At 41.2% G+C, this 16420-nt stretch overlaps 2 protein-coding genes across 3 annotated transcripts; one reads left to right on the top strand and one right to left on the bottom strand.

Annotated features, from left to right (window-relative positions):
• Window positions 1-3762: 3762 nt before the first annotated feature.
• Window positions 3763-16389, bottom strand: LOC140147869 (BTB/POZ domain-containing protein 9-like). 2 transcript variants are annotated; one of them, XM_072169647.1, is made up of 2 exons: window positions 16055-16113; window positions 3763-5777 (listed from the first exon to the last, which is right to left on the bottom strand). In XM_072169647.1, exon 2 carries the CDS (start codon window positions 5718-5720, stop codon window positions 4386-4388), a length of 1335 nt encoding a protein of 444 aa, XP_072025748.1. In that variant the 5' UTR covers window positions 5721-5777; window positions 16055-16113; the 3' UTR covers window positions 3763-4385. The 2 variants fall into 2 exon arrangements, with proteins under 2 accessions (XP_072025748.1, XP_072025747.1); XM_072169646.1 differs by lacking the exon at window positions 16055-16113 and adding an exon at window positions 16175-16389 and having other exon boundaries at window positions 3764-5777.
• LOC140149324 (uncharacterized) lies at window positions 8212-8901 on the top strand. Its single transcript, XM_072171589.1, has one exon. The coding sequence runs from the start codon at window positions 8212-8214 to the stop codon at window positions 8899-8901; it is 690 nt and encodes a 229-aa protein (XP_072027690.1).
• Window positions 16390-16420: the final 31 nt, after the last annotated feature.

Genomic DNA, 16420 nt, shown 5'->3' with positions numbered 1-16420 from the left:
TGAATTGGATATTCTCATCAAAATGACAAGGAACTCATCAAATTTGATAAGATTACCTTGTCAATTAAAAAAATGAATAGGTTCTTGTTAAAAATTGAATAGGTTCTTATCAAAAATGTCTTTAAAATGAAATTTGAATAGTTTGTCTTGTCAGAGGGGGACTTAACCAGCTGTTAACAGGAATCATTTCAAAATGAAATGGGTAATCTTATGAGTTGGACACCTTGTCAATTTGAAAAGTTACTTGTTAAAATAAAATGGAAACTATTCATTTTGATAAGATTGTCGGTACAAAGTGATAATATACCTAATAAAAAATGAATAGTATATCTCATCAAAATGAATAGTTACGGGATCAAAAATAAATGAATAGGGATTCTATTCAAAAAATTGAATAGTGTGATATTAGAGTGTAGTATTATACTATACATGAAGTTAGTTCATGGATTCCTCGAGGCAGTGATGTCAGTATAAAATTGTGTGCATTGACTCAAAAAATTGGTGTCTTCACACACACAATCAAAGATGGTGCATGATGCATCTGTAGGCTTGTGTGCAGGATTTTTTGTTGGAGTAAAGATTTTCAAAAAGTGGACTTTTTCCCGGGGGTCAATTTTGTGAAAAGTTGTTCCTCCCAAAATTTGGACCTTTTCACCCAAAAGGCTTTAAAAAATCTGATTTTTTGAGACTTTTTAAAACTTTTGCAAAGGGGTGGGGGAGAGCTGCACCCCTGCATATCGGCCTGCCTGCAAGTGAAGTAACTACAACAAGCACAGACTTCATTGCTGTGAGGAAACCAAATGGACTATTATCCAACTATAAATCCAAAATTTATAAAATTTAAGAGGTTTATATTTTTATGTCAACTGAAATAGATTATGGAGCACAAATTGGCAATTATTATTTAACCATCAATTAGTGTAACCATGGAAAAAAGTAGAACGATGGTAATCCGCTGCATGTTGCAAAACTCCGGGCAAAACTAGCATAAAAAAATAAATCATATTACTCCCCGGTTCAAATCTGTTGAGAAAAATACAAAAATGCGCAATGGATTTATTATGCCTATGTTAAAGCTCCAATGAAGCTGCCCTTTATAGCAAGGTCATCATCATCAGTCGGCTGCGGAGCAGGCGACTACAAGCTTTCTCCAACTAATGCGATCTTGGGCAAGCGAAACAATTTTGTTTGGCTGCAGCATCCCTTCAGTATCTCCCAGGAGGTGCTGGACATACTGTAAGTACAGTGTGCGCGGTCATCCCGGATTCCTCTTCCCATGTGGTGGAATATAAAGCGCATATTCTTTCACAGGCTCGCCATCTTCAAGACGCAGTATATGGCGAGAAATTTGAGTTGATGAATCTTGACTCTGGCAACCAGTGGAGTGGTGTTGGTCAGGTTGTAGATGGTTTCGTTTGGAATCCGATCCACACGCTTGATGTTTAACATGACTCTGTAGCAAGATGTTGCAAATGCATTGATCTTGTTTTCCATGTCCTTGGTAATTACCCATGACTCGCACCCGTACAGAAAGACAGTAACACACGTTGTCTGAAACAGCTTGATTTTTGTTTCGATTGGCAGGGACGGGCTTCTCCAAAGGCGTTCCAGTTTCCAGAAAGCTGCCCAGGCTAGTGCTTTTCTTCTTTTTAGGTCTCCAACACTAGAGCCCATCTTGGAACCCAAATACCTGAAGTCTGTGACATGGTTGATGGTACTACCATAGATTTCAAGTGCTGGTTGGGCATTACAGTTTGCAGTCATATATTCTGTCTTAGGTGCGCTGATTACAAGGCCTAGATCTGCTGCTGCAGTTGCAGTCCTAGTAAGCTGTGACTGGGCCCGGTCTATGGAAGATTCCAGCAGGGCAATATCATCAGCAAAATCCAGGTCATTCAGCATCTTGGCAGGATACCTGCTTGACCGACGTGGGTAGGTAACAATTCCAGCGTCAATTCCAGAAGTTGATTTCATCAGAAGGTAGTCTACACACAGTACCAGGATAATAAACAGGAATGGTGCCAACACATCACCCTGAAGCACTCCAGTTGTTACTTGGAAAGGCTCTGAGATACTGCCATCTACCATAACGGCACTATTGGAGTCTTTGTAGAGCACCTGGATGGCATTGACCACAACCTTTGGTATTCCATAATGCCGCAGCACTGAAAACATGACGGACCTGTTGATGGAGTCGAAGGCTTTTTGAAGTCCACAAAAGTGACTGTTAAGGGAAGTTGGTACTCCTTGAAGCCTTCCATGATCCTCCTCAAAATGTGTATTTGCTGAGCACAGCTGCAACCAGATCTAAAGCCAGCCTGGCTACTTCTCAGTAAAGGATCAATGTGGGGTCGGATCCTGTTCAGAAGGATCTTGTTGTACACTTTTGCGGCAATGGACATAAGCGAAATACCACGGTAGTTTGTCATGAGAGAGAGGTCACCTTTCTTTGGTAGAGGAATGATTACATTCGTAATCCATTGACGTGGTGGTGTCAGCGTTGAGAATACTTCCATACAGAATTCGAGAATCATATCAATCATGCTATCCCCTCCTCCCTGAAGTGCTTCTGCAGTTATAGCACAGTCCAATCCTGCTGCCTTGTTGGTCTTCATGGCTGCTATTGCTTTGACTACTTCTTCACGAGTTGGGGGCTCAGTGATAATAGGAAGATCTTCAACAGCTGGTGCAGGAAGTTATGAAGCTGCTGTGCCACTGTCGTTGTTAAGGAGTGAGCTAAAATATTCCTTCCATTCCTCAAGCAGTTCATGGTCACTGGTTGGAGCTGACCCATCTCTCTTTTTGACTTTCACCCCTTTCCTTGAGTTCTTCCCAGAAAGCGAGTGTATAAGTTTCCAGGTGGTGGTATAATTCCCCATCTCGTCGGCCAGCTTCAAGTCTTCCATCTGCTTATTGAGGGTAGCAAGCTCATCAGATTTATAGGAGTTGTTAAGGCTGGTGTTCAAGTTCCTCCATCTTTCTCTAGATTGACGAAACTTTGAGATGGAGTACCGCTTTTTGGCCTCATCCTTTCAAGTTTAAGTCTGATGGTTGCATCTGATACCCAACTTGGTAGTCCGCATGGCTCTTGCTTTCCAATAACTTTCTCGGCAACTTCACGGACCGCTGTTTCAAGGTCTCATACCTGTCAGAGATGGGTGTGGTGTCATCCATGCTCAAGACCTGGAATCTGTTTGATAGCTCCAGCTGAAATTCCTCCTTTGTATCAGGATCTTGCAACTTCTTCCAGTTGAATTTTGGTCTCTTGCAAGGTTTTCCTTTGCTAGTTCGCAGACTGGCAGCTAGATGGATGCTCACAATACGATGATCAGAGTCCACTTCTACTGAGTTGTATGCTCGACAGTTGCGGAGAGAATTTACCCACTTGCTGTTTATGTGATCTAGCTGTGCATGGGTTGATCCAGCTGGATGGATATAGCAAGGTATATTATGTTTATTTTTTAGGATGAACAAAGAAGAATGTCAGCAAACACGAAACGTTTTACAGAAAATGTTTAAATGTCGGGTTATAAAGGCTATAAACGTTTGAATAACATTGAAAAAATATGTTTGAAAACTTGATACAAAACATTCTAATATAATGTTATTTAGTGTTGACAAAATATTCAGCAAAATTCTTTGCCAAAATATATTTTACAATTTACAGCATAACATTTTTAAACTGTTGTAGTGTTTTTTCATAGAAAACGTTTCAAAAATATTTTCATGATCTTTATATTATAACCCGATATTTAAATGTTATAAAATATAAATTAAAATGCATTGACCAAAACCAAAACATATTTATTATAACTCATTTATAAATCTGTTGCACAAGTGCAAAATACAAAAATGTGCTACAAAAAATTACACCTAGATGTTAAAGCTCCAATGAAGCTGCCCTATGGAGGCTATAGGCATAATATCAAGGAGAACTCACATACATCTTTCCCTTCCCCACTCCCCAGTTCATCATTGATCAATATCCTCGATTCTATATAGACCTACATGTCTTCGGGTTTGTCATGTTGTTACTCTGATTCCCTCCACTATCGGAGGTAGATTCTCCTCCGATACTATTTTTCTGGCACATTCCGGGGAATCAGGGGACACATTAGACTCTCTCACAGCCTTTGGCAGAGATTATTTTTCTGACTTAAACAAATTGGCCTTTTGACCTAGGCATTTCTCAATCTGGCGTGGTGTATATGTTTCGAATCAAAGAAAAAAATGGTTGAATCAAAGCTACAGTATGGCAACCCATATCAATGGTGGTTATCCACTGCACCCTTTCCTCACACAATATTTACTTATGCAGCAGTTTGGTGACCCATATAGCAATGGTGGTCATATCACCACATACGATGTATATCCCCACACAACATTTATTTGTGAAGCAGTATGGAGACCCCAATACGATCAAACTCATCCATTTCCCAACTGCCTTTGTCACGTAGTGGAGAACTCAATGTGATTACATCCGTGCCATGACCACCAGTCTTTGTTACTTTCCCCTTGTTCTTGATGGTGTACCTATATTTCATTTGTTTACCATTATCTTCATACAATTTAACACCAACTATGGCTAAGGAATACCGTCTCCCAACATGGCACAGCGCCGGTTTCACTTTGTACTTTTCACATATAGGATCCCCTGTATAGTTGCCCTGTGACTCGACCACCCATTCCTTTTCAGCATGACTGTCCTCGGGAGATTGCAGTCTTTGAGAGAATCTCTGTAGGTCAGCGAGATCTATTGGTTCCCAAATCCAAGGGTCTCCCATCGTGTCAAGGTATCCATATGGAATTTTGAGATAAAACCTGGGATTGATGTGACGGCATGGACTGCTTGCATCACAAGAGCAGGTAACGTCTACAGAGCCTTTTGACCTCCTCCGCTTTTTACAAGCCTTCTTAACACAGTTATCTCTCTCAGCTTGAATCTTGTATGCTTCACTGCAATATTTACCAAAAGTCAAGTCACTTTCTTTTTCCCAATTCTGAAGATCCTCAGGAGTCATATTATAGAAGCGAATGAGCGGCAGACATTTCCGCCCATTTTCAGGCATATCAATACAAAGAGATATAAGGTCAACTAAAAAGCTATCTTCATTCTCCACAACAAAATCCTCCTCAGCATCGGCAAAACTAACAATGCTCTTGATTTGATCAAACGTTAGCTTGCCTTCATACTTTTTATGATCCTTATGACACGCTACAAAGTTAGTCCGTATTGCACTGTGACAAGTTGCCAACAGATCTGGTGTGAACCTTTCGATGTAGTCCAACCAACCAAATGCTGATTCAAAAGCATCACCATGGACACCAGTAAGAACATCTTTCATGAATCCCAAGCAGGCGTCTCTCAAAGATGTTACATCATACTTGTCCGCCAGTGTGTGTATACCACACACATTCTCACTAGTAAGAGTCAGTTTACCTGTGTAGAAATACTTCAGGAAATCAGAGAAACCTGCCTCACCAACTGGTGATTCTTCAAGTGTGACTTTCCTTTCTTCCGATTCTTTCCAGTTTTTACCCATCAGCATTGTATGGAAGACTTGACTTTGTGCCGATAAGACAAACCTGTGAGCAGAATACACCTGATGCCCGACTGTCAAAGTCACATCACTGATGTCTGGATTGTTGAAATGCTCACTGATGTGGTCCAATACCTGACTCTTGTGATCTATGTACTCTCTTCCTGATGCTTTAGCCATTGTTCAATCTGCTTGATTAGATGGATGGTTGGCAGTACTTAGTAGATTGTCACTGATCTGTATTGATCAAAAGAAATGAGATTTGATTACAAGGTTAAAATGGGCTATTCCATTTGAAATCCACACTACCCCTGTGGAAGATTTAGCTAAAGTCTTCCACAGAGGGAGTATGAGTTTTGAATAGAATAGACAATTGGGTAACTTTCATTTGAAATGTTCACTCCAGTTGTGGAAGATATAGGTAGAGCTATAATACAGGGGGAGTATGGGTTTCAAAATGATTAACCATAACCAGTTACGTTTGAAAAACATACTCCCTCTGTGGAATATCTTTCCAAAATCTTCCACAGGGGTAGTGTGGATTTCAACTGGAATAGCCCAATCCAGTCTTAGAAATGTAAATTTAAGGTATTAGAGCACAAACTGGCCCCACACTACTGGGTTGCCCTGTGATAATCAAATATACACACTAATTTGATTTGATTTGATTTTATTCAGCATGTTAAAGGGCATTTAAGTGATCCACAGCCTCATCCCCCACTTTTCTCAAAAAAAAGTTGAGATTTTTATATCACTGGAAACCTCTGGCTACATAATGTTTATGTACAAAATATTTCTTGCAGATTAATTCGTTTTGCAAAGATATCGTGAAATTTGAATTTCGTTCTGGTGCACCAGAACGAAATTACAACGCATTGTCTATGGAGCAGTGTAATACACATAATCATGCATAACTCGCAAACACAAAATCGGAATCAACTGAAATTTTGGGAATAGTCTTTTTTTGTGGATATGTACTGAAAAATGTCATAAAAAGAGGATGCTAGGATCACGAAACACTCCTTTAAAATGGATATACATATACATTACAAATATCATATTGCACTAGCTAGAGTTCCAAATTTTCCGTTTTACGGCAAATGGAAAAAAAATCACAGAATCGGAGGTACGGTACAACACGGAAAATTACATTTTTGTATGTCGTGACAAAAATTGTTAAAAGATAAGAGAAATAAATGTTAAAAACAATCTTGAGTTGTGTGTGTCAATTTTATGATAAAAAATACTGTTTAATAATATCGAAATAAAGGTAAACAATTTAGGCATGAACCCCATGCATCCATCCAAACATCGTAACAGTCGGCCTATTATCGTGAGAATATTCCAATCAGAGCATATTGATCGCGATATTGAACACTTTATTGTGACATTAATATCATTCATAATCATTGTTTATACATTTAAAGCTTTATATTCATAAAACATGGATTTACCAATTTTACAACACGGATTACAACACAGAAAATGGATTTTAGAAAACGGTAAACTTCGGACTCTACACTAGGTATATATTTTTGCAGGAGAGTCTATGGTTTACTTTCCCCTCACTTTACATGTTTTTCAATGGGTAAAGGGGCTTTTTCTTTCCATAAATTCCAAAAGTACTTTTTTCCATACCCAAAAAGTACAAATTCCACTCAGTGAAATGGTGGATATTTATACAACAAATTGTGCAGTCTACAATAGTTACTCAAATGGAATTGATAGGGCTGCATCGCTAGAAATTTGACAAATTATCTTTCCATAGACAACCATGTTAAGGCCAAAAAAAAATTGTTTGTTTGTCCACGTCCGACCGATCGTGTACCCTGGTCCCGACCGTGTCTTTTTTTTTTTTTAAATTTACGTTGAATGTGCTAGTAAAACAGTGGTTAGTATAAATTTAAAGAAAGAAAATGAACAGTATAACATGCAGTTCTACCATCTTAAGAGTTAAACCAGTAAAGTGCTGTGTGTTTTGACTTATTTACCAGTCTTCAAATTGTCAGTTTCAAGTGCAATATCTGTTTTTAAAAAAATCCGACCTACCGACGCAACTGTTTCATATAAGCCTCTATGGACAAACAAACCTTTTTTTTTTTGGGCCTAAACATGTAAAACCACTAATATCCAAAGTACTATTAGTAAGGAAGCTAACAAACAGAGGGAGTATGGAGACTGAAAAGATCAGATGTGAAAATCTATCAATTGTACACAAATTAATATAAATTTTATCACCCTAAGTCCAATATGGATCCTGCCGATGCCTGCTGAGTATTCAATGTATTATAAAAGGTAAACGGTGGCAACAAGACAGTTGACCCCATTGCAGGGCTGTCAACTCTCATGCATTGGGTATACACTTGCTCACATGCAGTCTCACGCAGGTAGTACATGTGTAATCTCACGCTTTGGTAGTAAATCTCACACATTAAGCTGTCAAATAGTAAAATCTCACACATCGTAAAAATAATTCAAATGTTGTACCTCCCCCGCCCACTTTTTAGATTCTCGAGCCTTGTGGCTCAAAGAATCATGGGTCAAAATGAACATTGTAGTCGGAAAATAATAATTCCGTCCCGGTACGCCTCTGTTCGATTGGGAAGGAGAATTGAGAAAGCGGAAAACCAATGAAGCATGGAACTTCTTTGTGACCAAATTTAGAGATACAATGGAGAGAAATATACCCAAAACCAAGCCAAAGACATGTGGTGGTGCACCGAAGAAGTTTAAGCCGCTGTGGATGAGCAGTGAGGCAATGAGGAAAGTTAAAAAGAAATACAATTCTTGGAAACGCTATACAAGAACAAAGCACTATCAAGACTATGAGGAATATGTCAAAATAAGAAACGAGGCAACAAAAGAAGTGAGGAGAGCGGAAGATGTGAAGGTAAATCCCAAGGCGTTCTGGAAGTATGTAAGATCTAAAACTAAGGTGAAAGCTGGAATTAAGGATCTAAAAAAAGAGGATGGATCTTATGCACAAGCTGATGGTGATAAAGCAGAAGTACTCAACTCCTTTGCTAGTGTTTTTACAGAAGAGGACACAAGGCACATTCCTAAACCAGATAAGATGTACCAAGATGTAAAGTTAGAGAATATCAACATAAAGTGTGAAGATGTCAGGAAGGAGATACTGAAGTTAAAACCGTCAAAGTCACCAGGCCCTGATGGCCTGCATCCAAGGGTCTTGAGAGAAGCATGTGAGGAAATTTTAGAGCCCCTGGCTGTTATCTTCAATAAATCCATGGAGAAAGGTGTCGTCCCAGATAGATGGAAGATAGCAGAGGTAACAGCTAATCAGCTATATACAAAAAAGGAAGCCCTTCTGATGCTGGTAACTATCGACCTGTCAGTTTGACATCAGTTGTATGCAAGATGCTTGAGTCAATTATCAGAGACCAACTGATGGATTTCATGAAAGAAAATGAAATAATTTGCAATGAACAGCATGGATTTAGGCAAGGAAGATCTTGCGTTATCCCAGTGTCGAGGAGCTGAAAATTACCTTTTACCAGCATTTTGGCACTTTTTGCCAATTCTTTCCATCTATGCTGGTTTTTCTCCAAATGGGTACTATATTTTGTCCCTAAAAGGTTGTCCACAGACGGACATCATCGTCCATTTCCTTTTGTCGGGTAAAAGCTAGTGTGGGTGCCAGCTTGTGTTGTGTCTATTCTTACCTCTTCCTCTTCATCTTTTCTTTCTTCCTGTCCCAATCATAGAGTTTTGTGTAGAAATGTGGATGAACCTCACTGCCTTGTGAGCGCCTCGGGAGAGGCAAAGGCTAGGGAGTAAACCTTACACAAATCCGGAGTGGAGCCCCTAAGGCGGTCTGGTGAATGGTCTTCAACACCTTCCGCAGCTCCTGCATCCAAGTTGATGCCAAACGTGTTGCTTCGCTCTCCTTTGGACTACATCAACGAGGCCAAGAGGGGGACTCTGATTACTGGGCAGCTCAGAGTCTCTAAAAAATTTGCCCATATTGGAGTAGCCTATCCCAATGGCTCTAAATCTTCATCATGGGCCAAAGAGCGGAAGAGGAAGATTTACTTCTCAACGGTCATTAGGCTGGTGTGAAACATGTCATCATTGGTCAACCTTCCAACACTGGCCAACATGTTCCAGATCAGGGGCGAACTACTACATATTGGTAGATCTCGGCTGCTGTGTGTCCAGAAATAAGCTGAAACAGGGCTGATCACCCGTAAAGCTGCTGGGACTGGACCAAAAAATTCCCAGCAAAATTCATGATTACTGAAAACTACAAGCAAATCTTCGAAAATACCGAGGGTAGATGAGCGGCAGTCTATTGTTGACTTCATGACGGACCAGCGGGAACTCGGCACACCATCACGAACTGTTGGCCCTGATTATTGTCGCCTGTCTACCTTCAAACCTCTTGTAATATCTACTTATAATGTCCGTACTGTAAATCAACAAGGGAAAATGCATCAGCTATTCATGGGCTGTGCTGATGCAGGTATTGACATTGCGAATTCAAGAACATCGTCTCATTACACCAAGCCCAACCGATGAGCTTTGGTCAGATGATAGGAACTGGGTTTTATCATTCAGTTCTGCTACCAAGCAAAGGCATGGAGGAGTTGGTCTGGTCATGTCCAAGCACATTCACAGATGTCTTAAGAGTGTTAAAGCTGTTTCCGAGAGGATACTATTTGTAACATTCCATGGCAACCCTCAGCTCAGCATCACTGTTGTATATGCACCCACTGAGTGCGCAACATCTTCTGACAAGGAGGAATTCTATTCATCTCTATCTGACCACCTGGATGGTATGAAAAGACACAACATCCATCTCATCCTCGGCGATTTTAATGCCAGAATAGGAACAGACAGTCATCTTTCCCATCCTTGGGTCATTGGTCCACATTGCTACCATGATTCAACAAATGACAATGGTGAGCATCTGGTCAACACCTGCCAGGAGTACAATCTCAGACCGGCCCAGATGAGATTCCCGCAACCCAGGAACCGTCTCTGGACTTGGACCCATCCAGCTGGATCAACCCATGCACAGCTAGATCACATACTAATAAACAGCAAGTGGGTAAATTCTCTCCGCAACTGTCGAACGCATACAACTCAGTAGAAGTGGACTCCGATCATCGTATTGTGAGCATCCGTCTAGCTGCCAGTCTGCGAACTAGCAAAGGAAAACCTTGCAAGAGACCAAAATTCAACTGGAAGAAGTTGCAAGATCCTGATACAAAGGAGGAATTTCAGCTGGAGCTATCAAACAGATTCCAGATCTTGAGCATGGATGACACCACACCCATCTCTGACAGGTATGAGACCTTCAAAACAGCGGTCCGTGAAGTTGCCGAGAAAGTTATTGGAAAGCAAGAGCCATGCGGACTACCAAGTTGGGTATCAGATGCAACCATCAGACTTAAACTTGAAAGGGATGAGGCCAAAAAGCGGTACTCCATTCAAAGTCTCGTCAATCTAGAGAAAGATGGAGGAACTTGAACACCAGCCTTAACAACTCCTATAAATCTGATGAGCTTGCTACCCTCAATAAGCAGATGGAAGACCTGAAGCTGGCCGACGAGATGGGGAATTATACCACCACCTGGAAAATTATACACTCGCTTTCTGGGAAGAACTCAAGGAAAGGGGTGAAAGTCAAAAGAGAGATGGATCAGCTCCAACCAGTGACCATGAACTGCTTGAGGAATGGAAGGAATATTTTAGCTCACTCCTTAACAACGACAGTGGCACAGCAGCTTCAGAACTTCCTGCACCAGCTGTTGAAGATCTTCCTATTATCACTGAGCCCCCAACTCGTGAAGAAGTAGTCAAAGCAATAGCAGCCATGAAGACCAACAAGGCAGCAGGATTGGACTGTGCTATAACTGCAGAAGCACTTCAGGGAGGAGAGGATAGCATGATTGATATGATTCTCGAATTCTGTATGGAAGTATTCTCAACGCTGACACCACCACGTCAATGGGTTACGAATGTAATCATTCCTCTACCAAAGAAAGGTGACCTCTCTCTCATGACAAACTACCGTGGTATTTCGCTTATGTCCATTGCCGCAAAAGTGTACAACGAGATCCTTCTGAACAGGATCCGACCCCACATTGATCCTTTACTGAGAAGCAACCAGGCTGGCTTTAGATCTGGTCGCAGCTGTGCTCAGCAAATACACATTTTGAGCAGGATCATGGAAGGCTTCAAGGAGTACCAACTTCCCTTTGTGGACTTCAAAAAAGCCTTGGACTCCATCAACATTCAACAGGTCCGTCATGTTTTCAGTGCTGCGGCATTATGGAATACCAAAGGTTGTGGTCAATGCCATCCAGGTGCTCTACAAAGACTCCAATAGTGCCGTTATGGTAGATGGCAGTATCTCAGAGCCTTTCCAAGTAACAACTGGAGTGCTTCAGGGTGATGTGTTGGCACCATTCCTGTTTATTATCCTGGTAGACTACCTTCTGATGAAATCAACTTCTGGAATTGACGCTGCAATTGTTACCTACCCACGTCGGTCAAGCAGGTATCCTGCCAAGATGCTGAATGACCTGGATTTTGCTGATGATATTGCCCTGCTGGAATCTTCCATAGACCGGGCCCAGTCACAGCTTACTAGTACTGCAACTGCAGCAGCAGATTTAGGCCTTGTAATCAGCAAACTGTAACGCCCAACCAGCACTTGAAGTCTATGGTAGTACCATCAACCATGTCACAGACTTCAGGTATTTGGGTTCCAAGATGGGCTCTAGTGTTGGAGACCTAAAAGAAGAAAAGCACTAGCCTGGGCAGCTTTCTGGAAACTGGAGCAGCCTTTGGAGAAGCCCGTCCCTGCCAATCGAAACAAAAATCAAGCTGTTTCAGACAACGTGTGTTACTGTCTTTCTGTACGGGTGCGAGTCATGGGTAATTACCAAGGACATGGAAAACAAGATCAATGCATTTGCAACATCTTGCTACAGAGTCATGTTAAACACCAAGCGTGTGGATCGGATTCCAAACGAAACCATCTACAACCTGACCAACACCACTCCACTGGTTGCCAGAGTCAAGATTCATCAACTCAAATTTCTCGGCCATATACTGCGTCTTGAAGATGGCGAGCCTGTGAAAGAATATGCGCTTTATATTCCACCACATGGGAAGAGGAAACCGGGACGGCCGCGTACACTGTACTTACAGTATGTCCAGCACCTCCTGGGAGATACTGAAGGGATGCTGCAGCCAAACAAAATTGTTTCGCTTGCCGAAGATCGCATTAGTTGGAGAAAGCTTGTAGTCGCCTGCTCCGCAGCCGACTGATGATGATGATGATGATGATCTTGCGTTACACAGCTAATAGAAATCATGGATATCTGGACCAGGATGCTTGAAGAGGGTGATGGCATTGATGTGGTCTACCTGGATTTCAGAAAGGCCTTCGATTCGGTCCCACACCAACGCTTACTGGGAAAGTTGAGGCCCATGGTATAGATGGCAAACTCCTAAATTGGATAGGAAGCTTCCTGCTTGGAAGAAAGCAACGTGTCTCTGTAAATGGAGTCAAATCTTCGTGGGCAGAGGTGAAAAGTGGTATCCCCCAAGGCAGTGTACTGGGACCGATCTTGTTCATCATTTTCATCAATGATCTCCCTAATGAAATTTCAAGCTTTTTAAAGTAAGAATGTTTGCGGATGACACTAAGGTCTTTACCCAAGTTCACAGTGATGATGATTGTGCCAAGCTGCAGGAGGATTTGGACAAGCTGGGAGATTGGTCGAATAGATGGCAAATATACTTCAACGTAGGGAAGTGTGGAGTGATGCATTATGGCAAGGACAGAGAAGTCCATAGTTATTCCATGAAAGATGGGGATAATAGAAGACCACTGCAGTGGGAGGGCCATCATGCGCGTTTTCCGTTAAAGGTCAAATTATTAACGGACGCGACCTTGGCAAAAATGACCGTCGCACTCTTGGGTATGCTTTTTTACTTTTCCCGCGGAAAATTTCGATTTGAAATGTATCGTATTATGTGTAGCCAATCATCTTGGGCAATTAACAAATAAGTTTTATGAGAAAATATCTTCACAATTCTCTACTTGATTTCCATTTTGTCTACTTTTGTCTTTAGAATTCGTGATTTTTGCGTTTGCTTTACCTTCAAATTTATTTTCGTTGCTAAGGACTTCTAACCCGGATATTTTCTGTCTTAACGCTTTAATCATTCTAATTTTTAGCCAGACAAGTAATTTCAACCTTTATCTATCGATTAGTCTTTGTCCCAAATTTTGAACTTAAAATTCTAAATTGTTATAATTGTTTAAATTGGTTACCCAGATTAGGCCCATCGATTTAAAATTAAGTAAACAACTTCATAACAATACCGCGTGACTTGACACCATGAACGAGTACACGCGCCTGACTTTGTTAAGCCTAAGCGCGCCATTCATCTGCGTTCAGTGAAATACTGCAGCGCGCAGTTTAACACTGCTCGCATGAACCTTCTCAATGCTGTTGTCGCATGGCCTACTGTTTACTGGTATTTTTCCGTCTTGTAAAATACCCTTTTCATCCCGCAGGTTTTTGTCTTAACCAACCAAAATCTTGATTTTTTAATATGAGGATAATAAGCCATGTTTCTAATCATATGCAAATTCCTGATTTATGAACTCGCACCATTTTTAAAATAACGCAGTTTTTCTTACTCTTTTATCTCAATTCATGACAAAATTTTTTTGTTTATGTGCCCATATCATATTCCTTGCAAAGTTACGGTATTTTTTGTGAACATATATGGAATGTTGAAAGCCTTTCTTGTAGTTATATATAAAATATATAGCTATTAGGAGTTGTAGAGAGAAATTTGGAAGCTTTTAAAACGGCAACCCAAACCAAGCAAATTTAAATTTTCGTTGTGTGCGTATTCATAGCGTACAGTTTAATAATAGCGCGTCAAAGTTGAATGGCCCTCCAACTGACTGGGGAAGCTGGAGGAAGAAAAGGATCTGGGAGTCCTGTTTGACAGTTCGCTTACCTTCAGAAAGCATGTAGGAGCAGTCACAAATAAAGCAAATTGTATTGTGGGAGTGATGAAGAGAACCTTTGAGTATATGGATATTCCAATGTTCAAAACCCTATACAAGACCATGATTAGACCACATCTGGAATATGCAAATTGTGTATGGAGTCCATTTCTGAAAGGCGATATTGATAAACTGGAGAAGGTTCAGCGCAGAGCAACTAAGTTGATTCCCGAGATCAGAGATCAGCCATACAAAGCACGTCTAAAAAGGCTGAAACTCCCTTCATTAGCATTCAGAAGACTCAGAGGAGACCTCATCCAAGTATATCGCATTATGAGTGGTCTGACAGACATCCAACCCCATAATCTATTCGATATGGAGAGGAGGACGGTAGGGCTGAGGGACATAATTTAAAGATCAATAAAGTGAGAAGCAAGGACACGCTTAGAAGAAATTGTTTCACCCTAAGGGTCGTAAATGCTTGGAATCGATTGCCAGCAACCGTAGTGCATGCCAAGTCTACCAACTGCTTTAAAAACGGCATTGACACCTTCTTAGAGAACCATATAGACAAGTATGATTACAGGGTAGCACCACCCTGGAACAAATTACTTGCACTTTGCAGTACACATTAATTTCTCTCTATTGTAGTCAATGATGAAATTGGATGGGCATTATAAGGCTTCATAGCCTTCCAAAAGAGTGCCCGAGACGACAGGTAAACAGGTAGACAGTGTCTCAGACTCACGCCGCCAAAAAGTTGACAGCCCTGCATCCCGGCCCCCGTGCATCCACGGGTATTCAAGCTTGTCGGTGAACTTAAAACCCTTTTGCATCTCATTTCGCGAAGTTTTTACAGGAACAACACCCCTTTTTTTAGCGATTTCACGAATTATTTGCCCTTCAACAATACCCCTATTTTCCCTAAAACGCGAACGATATTTCTAATATACCCTTTTCTGGCAGAAACGCTTAGGCTAGCTTGATGAAAATACCTTTTTTTCAATTTCGCGAACACATGGTTTGAAAAAACACCCCTTTTTTGTGTGTTTCGCGAATCCCGTTTCTTCATCAGAAAACACCCCTTATTTCGCGAAATTTTCAACGAGCATGAATACCCGCGGATGAACGGAGTGAGGGGCCGGGCCCTGCATTTGATTGTAACCAGTGCAGATACACTGGTTTCAGAAGAATGGCAGTCCCTTGCTCAGATTGACATGAGCGACATATACGCGGAGCTTTGGCTTTTGCGTCTCCATGGCGCTGATCTGCGTCGACCAACGTTTGGACGCATAATCGGCCAATCAGAATCAGATTTTCGGCCTGTTGCTACGTGTCTGTGTCAGACGATTGATTCAGCCTATCGGAACCCTACTTCCGTGTTTATGCTCTCTGCACGCTCGAGAATGTAAACAACTGCCGTTCTTCTTTGACAAAAACTGTAGATGTTCAGATTCAGAACTACAGTCCACATGACCAGAATCAGAACTGAAAAAAAGTTAAAGCTTACTTGATTATTTGATATACTTCCCGCCCCGGTCACCGGCATGCGCATGACCATGATGACAGACCTGTGCTTTATAACACATTTGCGCAACATATGTAATGTAACACTAGTGATACACTTTACCTGTTTGGTTCATGTTTTTCTTCGATTTTCAATATTCAAATCACGCTATTCGAAATTCTATCAAAATTTCACACTGTGCTCGGGTCTGCAAATTTCTGAAATACTAACTTCTGACAGCTGAAGCTAAATTGATACTCCATCGCTGAGCGACGAGCGATTGGTTATTGACCAATGAGATAGCGCGCCCTTCCCAACACAACCAAAAGCGCTCTACCTCATTGTTGGCTATAAATCAATCGCTGTAGT

Source organism: Amphiura filiformis, chromosome 3, assembly GCF_039555335.1.
Source record: "Amphiura filiformis chromosome 3, Afil_fr2py, whole genome shotgun sequence".
NCBI classification, from domain to species: Eukaryota; Metazoa; Echinodermata; class Ophiuroidea; order Amphilepidida; family Amphiuridae; genus Amphiura; species Amphiura filiformis.
The sequence above is the reverse complement of the archived record's forward strand: the minus strand, read 5'-3'. Positions and strand labels throughout refer to the sequence as shown.